Here is an 18224-nt window from a genome sequence, read left to right on the forward strand (position 1 = left end):
GTTTGCATGTTGAGTCTGACTGGCTGTAAAAAGTGTCTTCATGTCTGACTTTCTGTCTTATTCTGTGTTTTACAGCATCCGAAGACGATCCACACATTAACTGGTAGGAGCCTCTCACACTCAGGGCTTATGAGCAGAGGACGACGTCTCATAGAACCTGTCTTGGTGGTCAAGTTTGGTCAGTTGTTTTCCTGTAAACAGTGGCTGCAGCTTGGACAGTACGTCTGTCAAACTTCTGACATTTGAGGATGACCCCACATTGTTTAGCAGGACACAAGGTGCTTCATCTCCTCCCAAAGTGCCTGGACTCCACATCAACCCTCTCAAACCAGTGGAAACGTTGACAGACTTTCATAAACTCACTCTAGAAATCAAGACTTTCTGATCTGCACTGTTTAAGCAGATACATAGTATACGTGGTTGTAGTTTTCCTCCTCATGGTCAGTTGTTCTGTATTCAGTTTGAGTTTGATATGTACTTTATGTAATGCCTTTAAATCATTTTATACATTGTTTTTCTTCACTACACTCAATAATAAAAGTCTGTGGACATGAAATCATCCTGAAATCATCATATCAAAGCCCAGTTATTTAAACCAAGGGGTGGTGTGGTCTTCATGGTGAAAGCCTGAGGTCATCACCGAAAAGGCCAGCTGTGTTAGCCTAAGGTGATTGTGTTCTTGGTAACAGCCTGAGGTCATCACTGTAAAACTTAGCTATACACATAGTTTCCATGGTAACAATTTAAGGCGATCATAATAAATCCCAGCTTTGTCAGGCTCTGGATAATTTAGTCTACATAACCGTCTGGGCTCATTATAGTCAGAGCCTAAAGTTAAACTACAAATAAATGATTTCATGTTAAAGTTGGTGAGATTAAAACCTTCCAAGAACAAATGAACATCGACTTTCCAACCAGAGGAAAATGTTTTAAGCAGGATGGAGAAGCAGCATAGAAACACCAGCTTTTCACTCCAATATTATGTTTGGTTAAGCTCATAAGACTTTGGGCACAAACCTCACAAAGTCTTTTCACAGAGTCCTTAAACAAAAAGGCAGAATGTCTGTGTAGCTCAAAAACTGACAGACCTGAATGTTTTACTTTCTCAAGTTTCTCCTCCTTAACATCATGGCAGGTGCATGTGGTGTCGCTATGACAACCAGCTACACTGATGGGGAGCTGTACCTGCAGGGGAAAAGGATGTAGCTGGTACCAAAAGCAGAGCTGAGCTGAGTCGTATCATGAAGTAGAAAAGCACCATCAGTGTGATCTTTGCTCCATTTTGACTCTTGTGAGAAAACGCTGACCTCAGTCCGAATGTCCACCAGGTGGCAGTAATTACTGCTGTTGACAGAATCCCTGAAAATTCATCTGAACAAAATTCCTTTGAGGGGGAAAACCTCAAAAATCTCAGGACACCTAAAAGCCTTAAAAACATCATCTGTGTCTTTTTTGGTTTTGATTAATAAAAACACCACATTTTATTTTGAGGAAACGACGTCACGAACAGATTCATGACAAAAACTAAAGAAGAATCAAATCTACATGTTGTTTAAAATAAATCCTTACTGCAAACACAACCTTCATACCAAAAGACTCTTTTTCTACAGCTTCCTCCTGTTTGTTCTGTCATGCCTCTTGCAGAACTTCCCAGATGTTTATGGAGCTGGATGGATACTGAAACTGTCCGAGCAGCTCCTTAGAGCTGACCGATCAAGGTGGAGTGACCTTAATTCAGTCAGTCCTTCACTGAGAGGATCGTCTCTGTCTCTGTTCTCTCCATTTACAGGATTCATTCACTTTGTTTAAACAGCAACACTGAAAATCAAACTTTACTGAAAATCTTCAAAACTTTGTGGTCAAATGTTCGGAAGGCAGTTTACAGAGCCATGAAGACGTATTTGCCTCATAATGTCTTTTATTTTGTATATTTGTCAAAATTAATTGATTCAGATTTCAAACAAAATGTAATTTAAGACAAAATAATAAAAAAGTAGAAAAAATAAAAAGTTCTCCGACACCAACTGGCCCTGTGTTCCTCAATCAACCAGTTCACCACATTTAGATTCTAACTGGGATCAATTAAACTAGACAAACCCAGGCTTGATTATTGGCAGCTCTACTGAAAGAGCTACCAACATTCCTCTTATATTCTTCAATAAATACTTATTAATAAATTAACATTTAATTATTATTTAGTCCGTTTTTATTTTGCAGCTATTAAAATGATCAATAATGTAAATAAATGTATTTTTATTATGATTATTGTTATTGTTTTAACATTAAAATAAAGCAAAAATCAAATTACATTTTTATATTATTGAATAATTAAATTGAAAATAAACAAAAAATATTAACTTTTATTTTTTTATTAATCCAAAAAAAATTACATAAACATAATAGTATAAAATACATATTAACGAACAAATGTTAATAAATAAATATATTAGAATAATTACTAATGAATTATTTAATCATTAATTCATTTTACAATTCTAAGAATAATTCTAATCATTATTTTAAATAATGTACATTATTTATTATGATGACCATGATTATTATTTTTACATTAAAATGAATCAAATTGATTTATTATTGAAAAAATAAACATATATTAACTGAAATTAAATAATATAATTAATATATATCAAATAATAACAATAAATAATAATAATAATAATAATAATAGATTTAAAACAAGATAAAAAGCCTTTCGCAAGTAATGACGTGCTGAGCTGTGATTGGTCTGTTAGTAAATTGTTTCTGGTTCACTAAACAAAATTACAGTTTTTTTGTAATGACATTAATAATCACTGTTTCCCACATTTATTATTATTATTATTATTATTATTATTATTATTATTATTATGCTGAATTGGCTCCAGGCTTCACATCATTGAGGACAAACTCACTACAAACTTTAGTTTAATAAAATGAGCCTCGGCTGAATTTTAATGAATTGTTTCTAGAAATAAATTGTTCTTGTGTTTCCTCCACATGACTTACAGATCTGGACAGTTGTTTCTGGTGTGGTCACTTTGTTTTACTGATTCATGTTTTTAAGACATTTTCTGAAAATGGTTCTGACGCTCAAACTTTAAACTGTTAGAGTTTCAAATTTGGTGGTGCTGTCCTCACACACTTTCTTCTGTTGGGCTAATTATAGAGAATGGGGAACTTGGGAAAGGGCTCTTGGGAAAGGGCTCTTGGGAAAGCTTTGCCCGAAACTCACGAACTCTTGGAGACTCATCTGTTGTTGTAATGTCAGTGCTGTAGACTGTTGTCTGCACAAATGTGTAGAAATGGACCAGGAACTCATCATAAGAAAGATTGAACACGTAGTGAGACTTGAACAGCTCATCAAAGGCACCCAAGGATCTGGTGGCTTGGCAAGGGATTAGCTGCTTGTCCACAACGATGTAGAATGTGTGGATTCTCTTCTGAGCCCGGCCGACAGCAAGGATGTAAGGTTGTTTACCCTCTGTTCCTCGCAGATGTTCATCAATGCTGCAGCATGACTGAAAAACAGAACATGAACACCTTAATGTTAGTTCAGCTAATTACCCACACTCTGGGTTTGCTGCTTAAAGAAGAACTCCGGTGTGAAATGGATTTGGGGTGTAGTGAAACATAATTAAGAGTACCAACCTTTGCTGAATAGCACACCTCTGTTCGCCCCCCACATCCCGAAATCCAGCATCTTTTCAGTTTCTACAAACAGGCTTTAGAATGGGCGCTACAGGGCATATTTTTCTACTAATTCTACCAAAGAAGTGTGGAGATACTTTGAGCTTGTTAGCGGTGGAAACAACTATTTCTCTGCAGGGGCAAAAATATGCCCTATAGCGCCCGTTCTAAATGAGGTGTGCTATTCAACAAAGGTTAGTACTCGTAATTATGTCTCACTACACCCAAAGTCCTTTTCACACGGAAGTTCTCCTTTAATAAAACACAGTCGACCTGCTCAGTAAAACACTTGTAAGAATCTTAACTGTCAAGGAGAACAGTGGGAGGAACCGACAGCAAGTTTTCAACTGCTATGAATGAGATTTGGCCCAATGAGATTTTAGCAGATGAGACATATAGACCTTGTGAAAGTGCACCATTTTGTCCTCTGCATCACTGGCACTAATGTTGATTCTCTTTCGTCCTGCTGTCGGTGGCAAGAGATGGAGAAGAAGCCATGTCACTGTCCCAGTCTAATAAGCAGTGGGTGGGGGGTTGGAGACACAAACAATAACTCGCCATCATTAATATGCATTTGGAATACGCAAAAGACAAAACACTAGGCAACTGACTAGATACCAAGACTATTTTACTTACTGGTGTCATCATCCTCTGCATGTTTCTCAGCAGCGTTTAGAAGTCGGTGCAGCTCGGTTGACTTAGTCAGGTGTTTGGACTCTTCGATAACCTTCGGCTTGAAGGTCGTGTCCCACCTCTCAAGTAACCTGGAGGATGTTTCCTCACCAAACAGCAGCACAAAGTCTTGATTCAGCTGTTGATCAAATACACTTACAAATGTATCAGTGGTCAATGCACTGTAAACAGCCAAACCAAATCAAAGACTGGACTTTAAAAACCAATGCACAACTCACTAGTCCTTTGACATCTAATAAACGTGGGAATGTTTTTAGGACATCTGTGGTTCTCTGTGAGGTCACGCACTAGGTTCTGGCGATGTTCAAAGGTCATCTTCATCTTCTTAAACACACTTGGTTCATCATGACAATGAAGAAGAAATGATATAGCTTCCTGGCAGGCATCTCCATCAAGCTGCTCAGGCACTGATGCTACTGATCTTCTGCGATTTGGTCCTTGTGCTTGTGGCACTGTGGTTGCCTTAACTGGTCGTTGAGATTTATTCCTGGACATCGTCTTCAGGCGCCATGCTAAATATCCTGTGCCCTTTTCGCCATCATAGAAATGCACCTGTTAATAAAAAAATTACATAGATCCATCGTTCATTGATCTTCTTTGAAAACGAAACTGGGACAGTAGCAGGTTTGTAATTTTTTAATTTCTTGTGTAAAAACTAGGGCTATGAAAGTTAAAGCAGTTACTCAAGCAGGTAATCTTGATATTTTAACGTGTTTTTTTATCACAGATTAAAATCTGACAAACTTTCCAGAGCTTGCTGACAATATAAACATAGCACTGCTTACTGTCGAGTTCAGAAAGTAGATTACTTTTATTTAAGCTAAAAAAAACTCAGTACCTCAGCACATTACTGTTGAGTTAACTGTAACTCAATACAGTAAAAAAGGATCTAGTCTGCCAGTCCTAAACCGCACTACACTATTACTGTCTCCCTCCCACGCATACACGGAAATACCAGCATTAAAAATGATATATATATATAAATTATTCTAACTTTGATACCACTCATTATATTTAAATACCCAATATTAAAAGCTTAGTTTTAAGGAGAAGAAAAAGTGTGATTAATTGCAATTAATAACAGACATCTGCTGTGATTAATCTGATTTGTTTTTAATCGATTGACATCACTAGTAAAAACCCATTAACCCAATTCATTCTGAATGGCACTAAGAGCATTCTCATTGATTGTTTTGTGATCTGATCATAGCACACTACCATTTCAGTTGTCCAGGGGTACTTTGACAGGCCATTATAAGATCATTGTAATTCTATATATATTTTTTCAAGCATTTAAAGTAATCACTTAAAGTTCAAGTATAGCGACAGAGTGCATTTAGGCCGTGGCCACGCCGTGGGGAAAACACTCAGCTCAGTTTGAATAGAAGTGAATGGGAAACTGCAGCTCACTGTGTCTTTAAACAGCTTTAACATAGACTGGAGTTGAGGTTTTATATACCCTTTAAAGAAAGGAGAAGATATATACTAACGTCAGGTATGATTAGACTCCATCTGTGTTCACTTTATATTCAAATTTGAGGAAAAAATAAATAAATAAAAATCACCAAACAGAGTGCCCAGCCTTCACTTACTTCGACTTGTAATGTACCATTATCTCACAGACACAAGGTAGTCTAGTTAACATTAGTTAAAACTGATCAAAATATTCACATCTATATCGTATTAGGCTGCATTTTATTAACACTACTGTTACCCATATCCTTCTTGTTCTGTGTCACTCTGAATCAAATACTCAACTACAGCTGCACTATTCCACATTATTAGTATTACTAGTAGCAGTATTCTCATTGTTATGCAACAGTCTGAATTACTACTGTAAGTTAATAACCTAAATAAACAGAAGGGCTAAAATGCTTTAAACATTTAAGCTCAATTTTAGATCTTGTTTACCTGCTACTTTAGGTAGTGAGCTCTACAAACTACTACCCACTAATTTCCATTATTTTCTGGGCCAATTTAAATTGTTGTTTAGGTTGTCAAGTATTGATCTCTTGGTAACCCTTTGGTTTATTTAGGCTATTAACATGCAATATTAATTCAGACTGATGAAGAATGTGAGGATAATGGTTATAGTACTACTAACAATATGGAATAGTGCAACTATACTTGATCTGTTGCTAGAGAGTGATACAGGAGTGTTGATAAAATGCAGCTTAATACTCTACAGAACATTCTGACCACAGTGTTAGCTAATGTTAACTAGCTTAGCCTGCCTGGGGTCTCAGTGACCTGTTGTTACAAGTCAATTTCCCATTCACTTCTATTCAAACTGAGCAAAATGTTTTCCCCTAATGACACTTCGAGTTCTGTCTCTACGTAAAACTAGTAGAATTTCTGAAAGTAAGCACTTTCTTAAACTTACACAGCCCTTTGGAGAAAAAGGATCCTTCAGTGAAGGAAAGAGTGTAATGATCCCCAGGGCATACTTCTCCTTCTGTTTACGGGATGGAATCCTCCTTTAAAGCAAAAGCAATATTTAAAAATAATAATAAACATGTCCTACTACAGACTACAGGGCACTAATTCAATGCCATTCATTTAAATAAAATCATTACATTCACTCGATATAAAACACTTCAGTCTAAAAATGGGTTAACAGTTTAAGACGCACTTACCCACGCATCTCAGTCATATGGCTGGCCAATATGTTGACAAGCTGTCTCCGGGTCCGATGATTCAGCGATTTCTCTGACTTGTACACTTCAAGGACATCTTGACCTCCAGGTTTCATAACCAAGGCATTTTCTACCATCTATTAAATCCACACGTGAGAAATGTTTTCACTATAAAATTCAGAACCAAAAATTACTGTCATGGGATTTGTTGCAATGAGCGACTTTGTTGGTGACAAATTCCACGTGCTGTGACTGGTTTGTGCCCTCTTGCCAGTATCAAGTTATCGGATACGATTTACTGTACCATTTACTGTTCATGGCTGGCCAGTTAGAAAACGGTTTTCCTTCTTCCAGTTCGGTCCAACACACATCCACACAACTCTAAACTTCACATTTTGAAGTTCAAAGTTTACTGATGGTGTTGAGAGTCCAAATTGTATAGATCAATTGCTCAAGTACCTCTTTTGCAGCCTCAGCCTGAGAAAACACTGTGGTAGGTGGGTTCCCGTCTCTGAAGTTATGAACAGGTCTGTCTCTGGAGTGTCGACTAAAGAGGTCATGGTCACTTGAAGGTGACAGGGTATCCGTGAGGGAAGATGATGCTGATTGATCTAAAGGAGAATTTTTGTTTTAGATACTTGTATAAAAAAGGAAGACAAAATGTATCCAAAAGAGGTGGAGTGGTATTCATATTTATATCAATGTGTCACACTATGGTTTATATAGATGCATAATAAAAGAAAAAATGGAAATAATCCACCTCATCTTTAGTGACACTAACACACCTTAAATTGCAACGAGAGGATTTCATATGTTCACTCTACACTTAAAAGTGATATAAAAAAAAAATACTGGTCATTATTTTATGAACAGTAATTTACAGTTAAAATACAGTATACCAAGTATGAACGTTTGGGTCATGGAGCTAAAGAAAAATAATCTAAACTTCAAAGTTCATTTTTTGTTTGTTATACTGAACCATGAGGTCCAAACCTTGATATCCAAGTACTGCACTTCAAAAACCAGCACATTCGTGACCTGCTAGAAATTTGTTACTTGGGGTGGCAAAGCCACCAACAGATACATTTTTATAGTGATTTTTTCAGAAAAATATACACAACTTTGACATAGCAAGCTGTGGCCTTGTATAGCAAGAATGGGATGCTTATAACCAAATGTACATTTGCAAACTTATGCTGGAAGCATGATCGCACTGACTACAACGGAATTTCTAACAAAACCCACCTTCATCAGACTCACTGTCACGTACTGTCAGGCATAAGTCAGGATTGGCCTCCATCAGTTCAAGAAGGATGTCTTCCTCCACTGTCGTGTCACTTTCATCACAAATGTGCAGTTCAGATGCAACTGGGAGTCCCAAACTTGTCTTTGACTATAGGAAGATCAACAAGACAAGCCTGTACCAGGTTCAAGACTAAACCTTAGTACACAGCAAAAACCACGCGCCTTGAACACTAAGAGCTCCAGTAAAACGGCACATCCTCTGCATTTTTTAGTTGGAATATAAAGCCAAAGTTCCAATGGAAAAAAAGAGAATACAGATTAGGGAAAAGGTCTGAAGAGAGAACTTGTTGGGTTTATGGGAAAACCGGCTGCAGTACATGCATAATGTTCTGTATTTACTGCATATGGTTAATCGGAACTATACATAATTCATAATCAGAGTAAAGTTTGATTGACATCTGTTGCAAGATGATTACTTACAAAATTCACCTGCAGCTTTGCATTTTGTGAGTTTAAGTCAAATAAAATATTTTCATCATATATTTCAATTTTGAAAAGAATATATTAAAGTTAAAATCTCATCTCGTCTCGTGAACCCAATATCACGGCTTGTCTCATGAGATGAGGGTCTTGTCACACCCCTAGCAAGAAGCTCCCTGCCCTCTGGTGACTAATGCTGGCAGTGCCATTATTAATGTGATAATGTGATTTAGAGAAATAAATGCCAGTGACATAATGATAATATAATAGCATAAACAAAATTTTAATGAATCATAGTTTGGGAAATATATATTTTTTTCTTCACCTACTTCAGTCCACACTGTGTGTATGGAGTCAGTTATTGAAGCCTTGGTCTTTGACTGTCAACAATACTGTTCAGTTATATATGTGAACAAACATACAAATAAACACAATAGACAATGTCACGGTTATCAAATATTATTGAGGATATGTCTATGTATTGGACGATAATGTAATATTCATGACAGGCCCAGTTATTGAGCTGTCATTCCTAACATTTCAAAAACCTGGACACAGGAAATTTTGCAATAATTCTGCAAAATGCTACTTACCTTCACTGATGAAATCCAAACAGGTGAAGCCAGAGTGTAATCGGATGGACTTCTTGGTACCTTGGTATTTCACCTTCAGCAACATACTGGCATGTCTCAGAACCGACACACAACAGAGGAAATCTAACTTCTACAGGTGCAAGGGGTCATGAACTAAATCTCAACTTCAGCCAAACGGCCAGAAAAGCACAGAAAAAAGGTGATTCCAATGCTATTGGTAGATCTAGCCATGAACGCTGGGCTAAATCTGACCAATAACCAGCAAACAATTTTGAGTGTAAAGTTGTAAACTGCATTCATGCAAATGACAAACTACATTAGCATGAAAACCATGATGGCAAATTAGACATATTAACAAATGACTTGAAACTCACACCTGTCTTTGCTTATATCCCCACAGCTACTCGGTCACAAGTACAATAAACTGCTGGTGTTTGTTAGCTAACAATTAGGCCTTGCTAGCTATATCCTTATAGCACCATGATCTGCGAAATAATTCACTGTCTACTGGATCATTTAAAAATATTTTAAGAAGACTTTTCAATAAAATAAGCCTGCAACAATGTTACACTTCACTTCAGATTAAATGGACATGTCCATGCAGTAGAACCCATTCCGAGTCATGGATTGACTGAATCTGACTGATTGTAGGTGTGGTAAAAATATCCTTTTAAAACAAACAGTAGAAAAATGTTTGTCATGCATTTCTCTCATACAGGGTGTGGCGCGAAGTGCAATACCGGTGGTTTTTGTAGCTCCAGCAGCGGCGAAACGCGAATGTCCGCCGAATATATGAGCCTAACTGACCGAGCTGCAGCTGGAACGAGTGATGCGTGCTGATAAGAAGTGATAAGGCTGTTAAATCATCACCGTCAGTGAGATAAACCAGAGTTTTATCCATCTCTCTCTTCTGTCCGCTCCTCTGCATCCACTGTTAGCTGTAGTAAGAGAGTCTGTTAGTGAGCAGTACAGCGTTCGGCCCGTGTCCCGCCCCCAAACTGTCAAAACCACGCCCTCTGAAAACTCCAGCGCGCAGAGAGCAGCCGACGGTACTGTAGTGATGGGCACAGCAGCTCTTTCAGATGAACTGAATCATTAGAATCAGTTCACTAAAAAGATTCGTTCAAAGATTCGTTCACCGAATCGTCCAGTGTTCGGCAGGAGTAGCCTGCGACTCCGACCCACCTGATACACGGCTGAACGGTTCATGTTTCAGTTTAGTTCACGGCTTCCGGGACCAGGAGAGGAGAGCGTTGTAAAAAATTAATAAATAGAAAATATTCAAGTCTGAAACTAAATGTTGGGTTTATTACAGGAAATATAAATCACAGTACTTGACTCCATGTGAGTGGCAGCGCGAATGTGAATCACAGTGACGGTACATTCAGTGAACGACTCAGTGGGTGAACGGAGCGACGTCAGCACTGAGTGACACATCCGAACGAATCGTTCGCGAACGACGACACTACCGTATTGCACTTCACGCGCGAGGGGAAACAATCAAATCGCGCGAGGAAAAAAAGCATTAAAGGAGGGAAAAAAGACGGTTTGAGCGCGTGTTTATGAAAATTGCGCGTGGGGTTCCTTTCTGTGCTCACGAGTGAAACATTTCCGTGCGCGAATGTTAAACCGTGCAGGTTTGTATCTTTCACCGAGTTTTGACTTTAACGTGCCGCCATAAACTGGCTAATAACGCCAGTCGCGCTTGTTCAGCCACATTTGTTTAGTCATAAAATCCCCACAATCTGAATTTAAAGCTGGAATATTACATATTATGAGAATTATCAGAAGCACGAACGACAAAAAGAGGGAAAGACACCACAGACTGCGCCTCATCCATAATATTCGGTAGCTCTAGGCTAGCTAGCATTTGCTTAACTGTATTAGCTTAATTCAACTTAAAATATTATATCAGGCCAACTCAAAGAAATCAAGTTACTGCAAGTAAAAAAAAAAAGAGTTGAACTTACTTCATGGAATGAATTTAAGTCAATGTAAACACAGAACAATGCACAAAACATAGAATTGTAACTTGCATTTATTCAATATATTCCATACATCCATATATCCCAAATCAATACAGAAAAAAAATACATTTTAGAATTTTATATGCACACAATCTTTCATAATGCAATCTTTTTAACTGCATTTTTTACATATTTTGATATTATGTTAAATGTTTAACACATTAAAAGAACTTATTCCAGATGTTTAAACATGCAATTCCGCAAAATTATGAATTGCACTAAAACTTCAGAGGTTTCAAAATATTTTAGGAACTTATCTTGTAAGTTCTGATCTTGTTTTAGCATTCTTGTTTTTTCACCTGCAACTAGTGATTTAAAACAGAACAAAATCATTGGTGCTGCATACAATAGTAAAATTAACCAAATAGAGAAAAGAGGCAATAAAACTACTTTGTTTAAAACAATGAACAAATAACTGCTACTCACTGTCTTCTGTACAGATTCAAATGATCAGTGCAAACTGTATAAACACTTGCAACAGTCCCCCAAATAGGCCCTGAAACCTGCTGCTTAGTTTTAAATTAGCAACATGCATTTGAAAGAGTAAACACCACCTCCTGGTTTCTATACTCACTACCCACTTTATCAGCTCCGCTGACCATTTAGGAGCACTTTGTAGTTCTACAGTTACAGACTGTAGTCCATCTGTTTCTCTGATACTTTGTTACGCTGCTCTTCAATGGTCAAGACCCCCCAGAGCAGGAATTATTTGGGTGGTGGATCATTCTCAGCACTGCAGTGTGTTGTGCTCATATGAGTGGATCAGACACAGCAGTGCTGCTGGAGTTTTTAATGACTTCAGTGTCGCTGCTGGACTGAGAACCAGCCAACAGTGTCCTGTGACCTGGGACTAGAGGATGACCAACACAAACTGTGCAGCAGCAGATGAGCGATCATCTCTGACTTTACAACGACAAGGTAGGAGTGTCTAATAGAGTGGACAGTGAGTGGACACAGTGTTTAAAAACTCCAGCAGCACTGCTTTATCTGATTAACTTGTACCAGCACAACACACACCAATACACCTCCACCACGTCAGTGTCACTGCGGTACTGAGAATGATCCTCCATCCAAATAATACCTGCTCTGTGGTGGTCCTGTGGGGTCCTGACCATTGAAGAACAGGGTAACAAAGTATACAGAGAAACAGATGAACTAGAGTCTGTACAGTCTTTGTAGAACTACAAAGTGCTCCTATATGATAAGAGGAGCTGATAAAATGGAGAGTGTAGTAACAAGGAGGTGGTTTAATGAAGTGACTGATAGGTGTAGAATCTCAGTCCAAGAATGTGTGTTCAAGTCGGGGAGGGAAAAAGACAAAACAATGAACACAGTCTTCAATCATTTGTGATGAACTCTGAAGTGCATAGAAACAGAAACTAGACAAACTAGTGGCAATGATAGGAGCAACATTTCACTGATATTAAAACACAGCCAACAACACACCATTAACCAAAAACAGCAGCAAATTGCACAAAAACGTAACACATAACGAGTTCCTGGGAAGCTGCTGCTTAGTTTTAACTTGGCAACCTGCACACCTTTGGAGATTTTGAGATCTACAACTTTGTTTCACTCAGTAACTTTGATTTCAGTGAGTGCACCTTTGGTGAAAGCCTCCCACTGTCAAGTTCTAACAGCATCTTCTGAAAAAATTCAAATGTGTATCCGAGTTGTTTGGGGTAGCTAATGTTCACAGCATAGATTAGTCCAAGCAGCAAGGCACATGCCATTGCTATGCTTGACAGACCAACCAGATCTTCTCTGCCTTCCAGCACAATCCCAGCGTGTTATAGGAATCATCCTCCGTAGAACCACCTTTGGTGAAAATCTTCATTGTCTTCTGTGCAAGTTCAGCTTTCATTTCATCAATCGGAGCGCCCTTAAATAAAAAAGCACATATTTAAATGCCGCGCTTAGACATCTGTAAGTAAAAGCTGAAATACACAAATAACTTTTCAATGCTCACTTCAAAATGAAGGGTTTTAGAAATTAATGCTAAAATTTGCTTAATATTAAGCTGTAAAACCCACCAGTTACATTTATAATGTGGCCTTCATATCACAGCTTTACACACCATCACATTACTTCCTAACATACCCGTGTTCATACAGCCACACAGCTCATGTGAATGAGTCTGCATGCCAAATGGAGGATATGTTTCAATACAGCACAATTCTACCAGCATGCGTGAAAAAGGTGCCACATAACAGAATTATTATTATGAAAAAGAGGAAGTACAATACCAAAGTATACATTTACTAATTGGAAGTAACTGACATATTGTTATCTGCAATACTTTCATGTTAACTTCCTGAAGACAATTTAAAAGTATGAATTTGTTATGAAATTGTGTTACTCACACGGTAATCTTTAATGAGATCTTCTCCGTTTTCAGAAAAGTACAGGACTACATCACTACCTCTCTGCACTTTTCAGCAGTCTCATCCTATGAAACGAAAGAAAATATTTAGAACTTGAGACGGGTGAGGGCAGCAATAAAACAAAAACACTGATGCGAGAAAATGTAATGAAAGATAAAATCTTGTTCATAATGTAATTATAAATGCACAAATTTACAGGTTTAGTGTGCAAGTATTATGATAAACACTGCACAGGGCCCAGTTTCTCAAAAGCATCTTAGCTCTAAAGATGGTATTTTAAATGGTTGAGCTAGAATCACATCTACTAGTTAAGATGATCATAGCACTAAGATGCTTTCAGGAAACTCAGCCCTGATTCACTGATTTTGCTTTAGTGAACAGTAGACATTGAAATTATCACGCTGAACAAAGACAAGATTTTCATTGTTAAATGATCAAGAAGAATGTTGGCAAGGAGACACACTTTCAGGGGCAGAACACAATGTACACTGGATGAAGAGACCTGATCTGCAAAAGGGAGGCTCTTCTGATTTATTTGCTTCTCTCTTTCCTACAAAATATTCTTGAATAAACCTGATTCTGAATAGCTGCGAGTTTGACTTCTCTTGTTTAAATGCCACACTTGTGTATAATACCTGCATCTGCCTCACTCACCTTCCTAAATCAAAGTGTTGAACTGACACTATGAACAATTTTGTGCAAAGATTTATGCACTTCGACTTACAGTGTTCTCCATGCTTGGGACAAAGACACACTTTCCCTTGATATGTGCTTGTGCTCCACAGTTTAACATTTCAAAAATTTAAAGTACACATTCCAGACTTTAAATTAAGGGTATTTGAATACATTTCAATTTCACCATGTTGAAACACCACCACTTTTACACAATTGCCCTCATTTCAAGGCACCATAATAATTGGAGCGTGCCAATGAAAGGTACATTAAAAGCAGTCATGTTTAGTATTTTGTTGTATATTCCTCATTAACCAAGAGCAACTGCACAAAACTAATGGTGCCCAAGTCTCTTTTGTCCAAATTTAACAATTCATTTTTTTCCCCTTAATCCATCTGTGCAAAGCAAGCAATGCATCCTGCTTTCAGTTTGGCTATTATATCAAAGTTGTAACACCTGTCTGTTTAATAACATTGAACTCCCTGGATCAAATCAAATACGCACACACCTGTTTCAAAACATCTAGAAGGTTACCCATCTTCCGACCAGCAGCACCTCCTTTGGTACGGAACGAAAGACAAGGAAGGTGCACGGAAGACAAGAGTCTGCCCGTGTACTTGCCAAAATTTGCCATGAACGTTGTTTCCAGCTGAACTGGTGTTTTTTTGCTTGAATTCTTCCTTTATCTAGAAAAAAGTAACATTTCGCAAAAATTTGATGTTTCAATAGTCAACACACACACACACACACACACACACTTCAGCAGATACCTGAGTAGCTTCAAATAAAGCAGGCCATCTATGAAGAAGATCCTCTATGGCTGGGCTTTCTTTCACAATCTCCTGTCTTTGATTGGAAAATGTTCTTGACATCTTCTCATTAATGATCTTCCAACTGTCTTTTTTCTTGACCTCAGTCAGAAGATCTTCCCTCTCCTTTTGAGACTTTCTCTAGATTCTCTAGTGGGGTGTGGGGGAAGGTAATTAACCTCTGCTTTACATGGCTTTTTGAGTTTTTGGTGCGGTCATCTTAGTTCACAACATGCTTTGGGCATCCTAGACTTCTCAACTTTGACCTGTAATTTCCCATCTTGTATTTAACCAAGAGAATGAACCTGGTTCCTTCAAGCACAGATGCTTTTGGACCAATACCTCAGCAACACTGCATATCTGCTGACTGGTTGGATCTGCACAATACTGGCAGATCTTTTGAGACAGTTTTTCAAGAATATCAGACTTGATGCTCGGATTGATTAAAAAATGTGCCATCCTTTTTGAATGCAGCATTGGCAGACTCAAGAATCAGCTCTGTATCATAAGCAAACTCTGGAATTTCAAAATGTGATGGCCACTGTTGTGAACGCCTATGGGACTCTGGAGAAGACAGAAGTACTGTGTCAGCAGATGAAGAAAAACATGAACATGAAGAGGCATCTGATTTTCTGGAGACACTTTCTGATGGGACACTTTTGGTTAAAGTTATATATAAAGGCTCAACAAGGACTACGACAGTGTCCTTGTCTTTAAGGTCTGCTGCTGTGGTCAAGGAAAAAAACTAAACAAAATCAGCATCCTTGTAGTGTAAACTGAAGTTTCCCTGAAGCTGAAATGTCTCTCTGATGATCATTTCCAGGTCTTGACATGAATCAGGTATCCCAGAAGACAAGACTAGCTTTCGTATATCATGGTCCCCCAGAATTACATGCAGCTTTGCTGGTTCAGACATCTTTTTCTTTTAGCAAAAGGGAGAAAAGAAGAGAATTTTAAAAAAGCAAATTACTATCAGAACACTCTGAATCAATGGAACAACACTGATTACCTAGAGAGGAAGGCAAGTGACACACTGCAAGGTGACCATAGTTTTCCCTGCAACTGTCTACGCTGCTAATGGTATAACATCATACAAACCCTGTTGCTCAAGAACCAGAACATGCCCAGTAGTTTCCAGCTCATATCACCTCAACTGCTGTACTGTTACCCACTGAATGTATTTCAGATGCGAGTTGGCCACAAATGCCTCTCTCTCACCGCTGGCTTCTAAGGTCGTTAGGCAGCGTTGAGGTAAAGGCAGCTACCTTCACGTTTCGGACACAGCATAAATGAACTCGACGCTTGCCGTGGTGACCGCAATTTCTCCACAGATCTTGACAAGATAAAGCGCTTCAAAAGCAACAACAAACCCACAACACGCCCGCTAACAACAGCGCTTCATATACTGGACTATTCTGTAAACAGTCACACCGACGGAAAGAAAGCCTGCGGTAGCAAACTCGGCTCAGCCACATCCAACCGGTTCACCAAGCGGGCAGATTATGATTTAACAGGCCTCTTCATGTCAGTAAAACTAAAGCATTATTGAAAAGATGTATTATTACCAAGCCACACACAAGTCTGTGTCGTCATATATTGTGATTAAAACCTGTTAGCTGATGTTTCTACCAACTAGCTCACCAGTTTAAACTAGACATAGCTAGCATAGCTAACTAGCTGCTTGACTAGCATTCATTGTCTTAGCAGCAAAAACACGATAAAAACAGCAGGAACACAATGGACTTCGTTCAAAAGTGTTAGTCATTAGCAAAAAGTCTAACTGAAACGAGAATTAGTTTATTTTACATGGCATTAACTGACCTGAGAAGAAGCTCTGAAGCTCCTTGAGCTGCAAACGAGCTGAAATTAGCACGAAAATGCGCACAGAAGATGTGACGGGCTTCTTCTCGAGATAATGTACTAGAGGGTTGGATGAGCTTGAATTTAACCAGGAGTTGAAACAACATAAAAAATATTATTTAAGTGTATTTATCTGAGTTCAGAGAAAAATTATATTTCTGAGAATATACTCATTTACATAAAGTAAAGCTGTGGAAGAAAAGTAAAGAAGTAGAAGCGGTGGAATTTTATTCGTATGGCTTGTTGACTCAAACAATATTTTTTTTTCAGTCTAGCATGTTCTCATGTTTTTCAAGTACACATCAGACATTCTCCCACATTGACTACTTTTTAGTGTCAACCCATCTTCAACCCCAGATTAAAAAGAGTTGCTATGATAGTGTAGTTATTTCTGACCACGCTCCAGTTACTTTTACATATGCACCACCTTGCTTTCGTAGAGGTTCTCCAAGATGGCACTTTCGAACATTATGGCTAAGGGACCCTGATTTTTTGAAGTTCATAGGGGCACAGATAGACATGTATTTTGAACTTAATACAAACGAAATGACAGCATCAGTAAGATGGGAGGCTTTCAAAGCCTTAATAGGGGTGCAAATGATAATTTATACAACATTAAAGATAATAAGATAAAGTTTAAAAAACTAGAAGATAAAATCTAAATAATGGAGGAGCAAATTTATTCAATTCGATTGACCGGTAAATCGAGAGTTTTGCCTTGTGGCTCAGCTCTTTCTTTACCACAACAGACCAGTAAAGAGCCCGCATCACTGCTGACCCAGCATCAATCCGCCTGTCAATCTCCAGCTCCCTTGTACCATCACTCGTGAACAAGACCCCGAGATACTTAAACTCCTCCACTTGAGGTTTAGAGCTTATCCCAGACCCAGAGAGGGCTCTCCACCCTTTTCTGCCTGAGAACCATAGTCTCGGATTTAGAGGTACTTATTCTCATCCCGGCCGCTTCACACTCGGCTGCAAACTGATCCAGCGAAAGCTGAAGTTCACGGCCTGATGTCCCCAATAGGACCACATCATCTGCAAACAGCAGCGATGTGACCTTGAGGTCACCAAATTCTATCCATAAAAATTATGAATAGAATCAGCCCTGACGGAGTCCAACTCTCACTGGGAACG

General features: G+C 38.4%; 4 protein-coding genes and 2 long non-coding RNA genes across 8 annotated transcripts in view; 2 read left to right on the forward strand and 4 right to left on the reverse strand.

The window, feature by feature from the left end:
- The window catches only part of LOC119263964 (ribonuclease inhibitor-like), a 2564-nt gene extending 1991 nt beyond the window's left edge, over nucleotides 1–573 (forward strand). Inside the window, exon 3 of the mRNA XM_037540877.1 lies at nucleotides 76–573. Coding sequence (XP_037396774.1) covers nucleotides 76–100 — 25 coding nt within the window. The 3' untranslated portion in view covers nucleotides 101–573. The remainder of the gene's footprint in view (nucleotides 1–75) is intronic.
- LOC108415618 (protein NLRC5-like) overlaps nucleotides 1–18224 on the forward strand; it is an 802877-nt gene that overhangs the window by 741005 nt on the left and 43648 nt on the right.
- LOC108415395 (NACHT, LRR and PYD domains-containing protein 3-like) overlaps nucleotides 1–18224 on the reverse strand; it is an 843678-nt gene that overhangs the window by 716130 nt on the left and 109324 nt on the right. The gene's annotated exons all lie outside the window — the stretch shown is intronic.
- On the reverse strand, nucleotides 3055–7495 carry LOC119263965. 2 transcript variants are annotated; one of them, XM_037540880.1, is made up of 5 exons: nucleotides 7017–7455; nucleotides 6764–6857; nucleotides 4324–4498; nucleotides 4089–4153; nucleotides 3055–3518 (listed from the first exon to the last, which is right to left on the reverse strand). In XM_037540880.1, the coding sequence occupies exons 1-5, from the start codon at nucleotides 7151–7153 to the stop codon at nucleotides 3135–3137; spliced, it is 855 nt and encodes a 284-aa protein (XP_037396777.1). In that variant the 5' UTR covers nucleotides 7154–7455; the 3' UTR covers nucleotides 3055–3134. The 2 variants fall into 2 exon arrangements, 1 of the variants encoding a protein (XP_037396777.1); XR_005130669.1 differs by lacking the exons at nucleotides 3055–3518; nucleotides 4089–4153; nucleotides 4324–4498 and adding an exon at nucleotides 7476–7495 and having other exon boundaries at nucleotides 6585–6857; nucleotides 7017–7153.
- Nucleotides 7499–9708, reverse strand: LOC119263969. The gene is made up of 3 exons (XR_005130672.1): nucleotides 9335–9708; nucleotides 8262–8409; nucleotides 7499–7627 (listed from the first exon to the last, which is right to left on the reverse strand). It is a non-coding gene; the product is annotated as an uncharacterized LOC119263969 (long non-coding RNA).
- On the reverse strand, nucleotides 12594–17129 carry LOC119263972. Of its 2 annotated transcripts, none has more exons than XR_005130675.1 (5): nucleotides 17049–17129; nucleotides 15189–16149; nucleotides 14927–15104; nucleotides 13725–13810; nucleotides 12594–13243 (listed from the first exon to the last, which is right to left on the reverse strand). It is a non-coding gene; the product is annotated as an uncharacterized LOC119263972 (long non-coding RNA). The 2 variants fall into 2 exon arrangements; XR_005130676.1 differs by lacking the exon at nucleotides 17049–17129 and adding an exon at nucleotides 16237–16312.

The sequence above is a fragment of the Pygocentrus nattereri genome, chromosome 9 (assembly GCF_015220715.1).
Source record: "Pygocentrus nattereri isolate fPygNat1 chromosome 9, fPygNat1.pri, whole genome shotgun sequence".
NCBI lineage: Eukaryota > Metazoa > Chordata > Actinopteri > Characiformes > Serrasalmidae > Pygocentrus > Pygocentrus nattereri.

Bases quoted from the DNA above. Each gene is read 5' to 3' on its own strand.
- LOC119263965 (XM_037540880.1), bottom strand. From the start codon at position 7,153: ATGGTAGAAAATGCCTTGGTTATGAAACCTGGAGGTCAAGATGTCCTT. The intron at 4,154-4,323 runs GTAAGTAAAATA...TGCCACCGACAG, and splicing joins TGCAGAGGATGATGACACCA to CAGGACGAAAGAGAATCAAC. The intron at 3,519-4,088 runs GTCTATATGTCT...TCTGTTTTTCAG, and splicing joins AAATGGTGCACTTTCACAAG to TCATGCTGCAGCATTGATGA.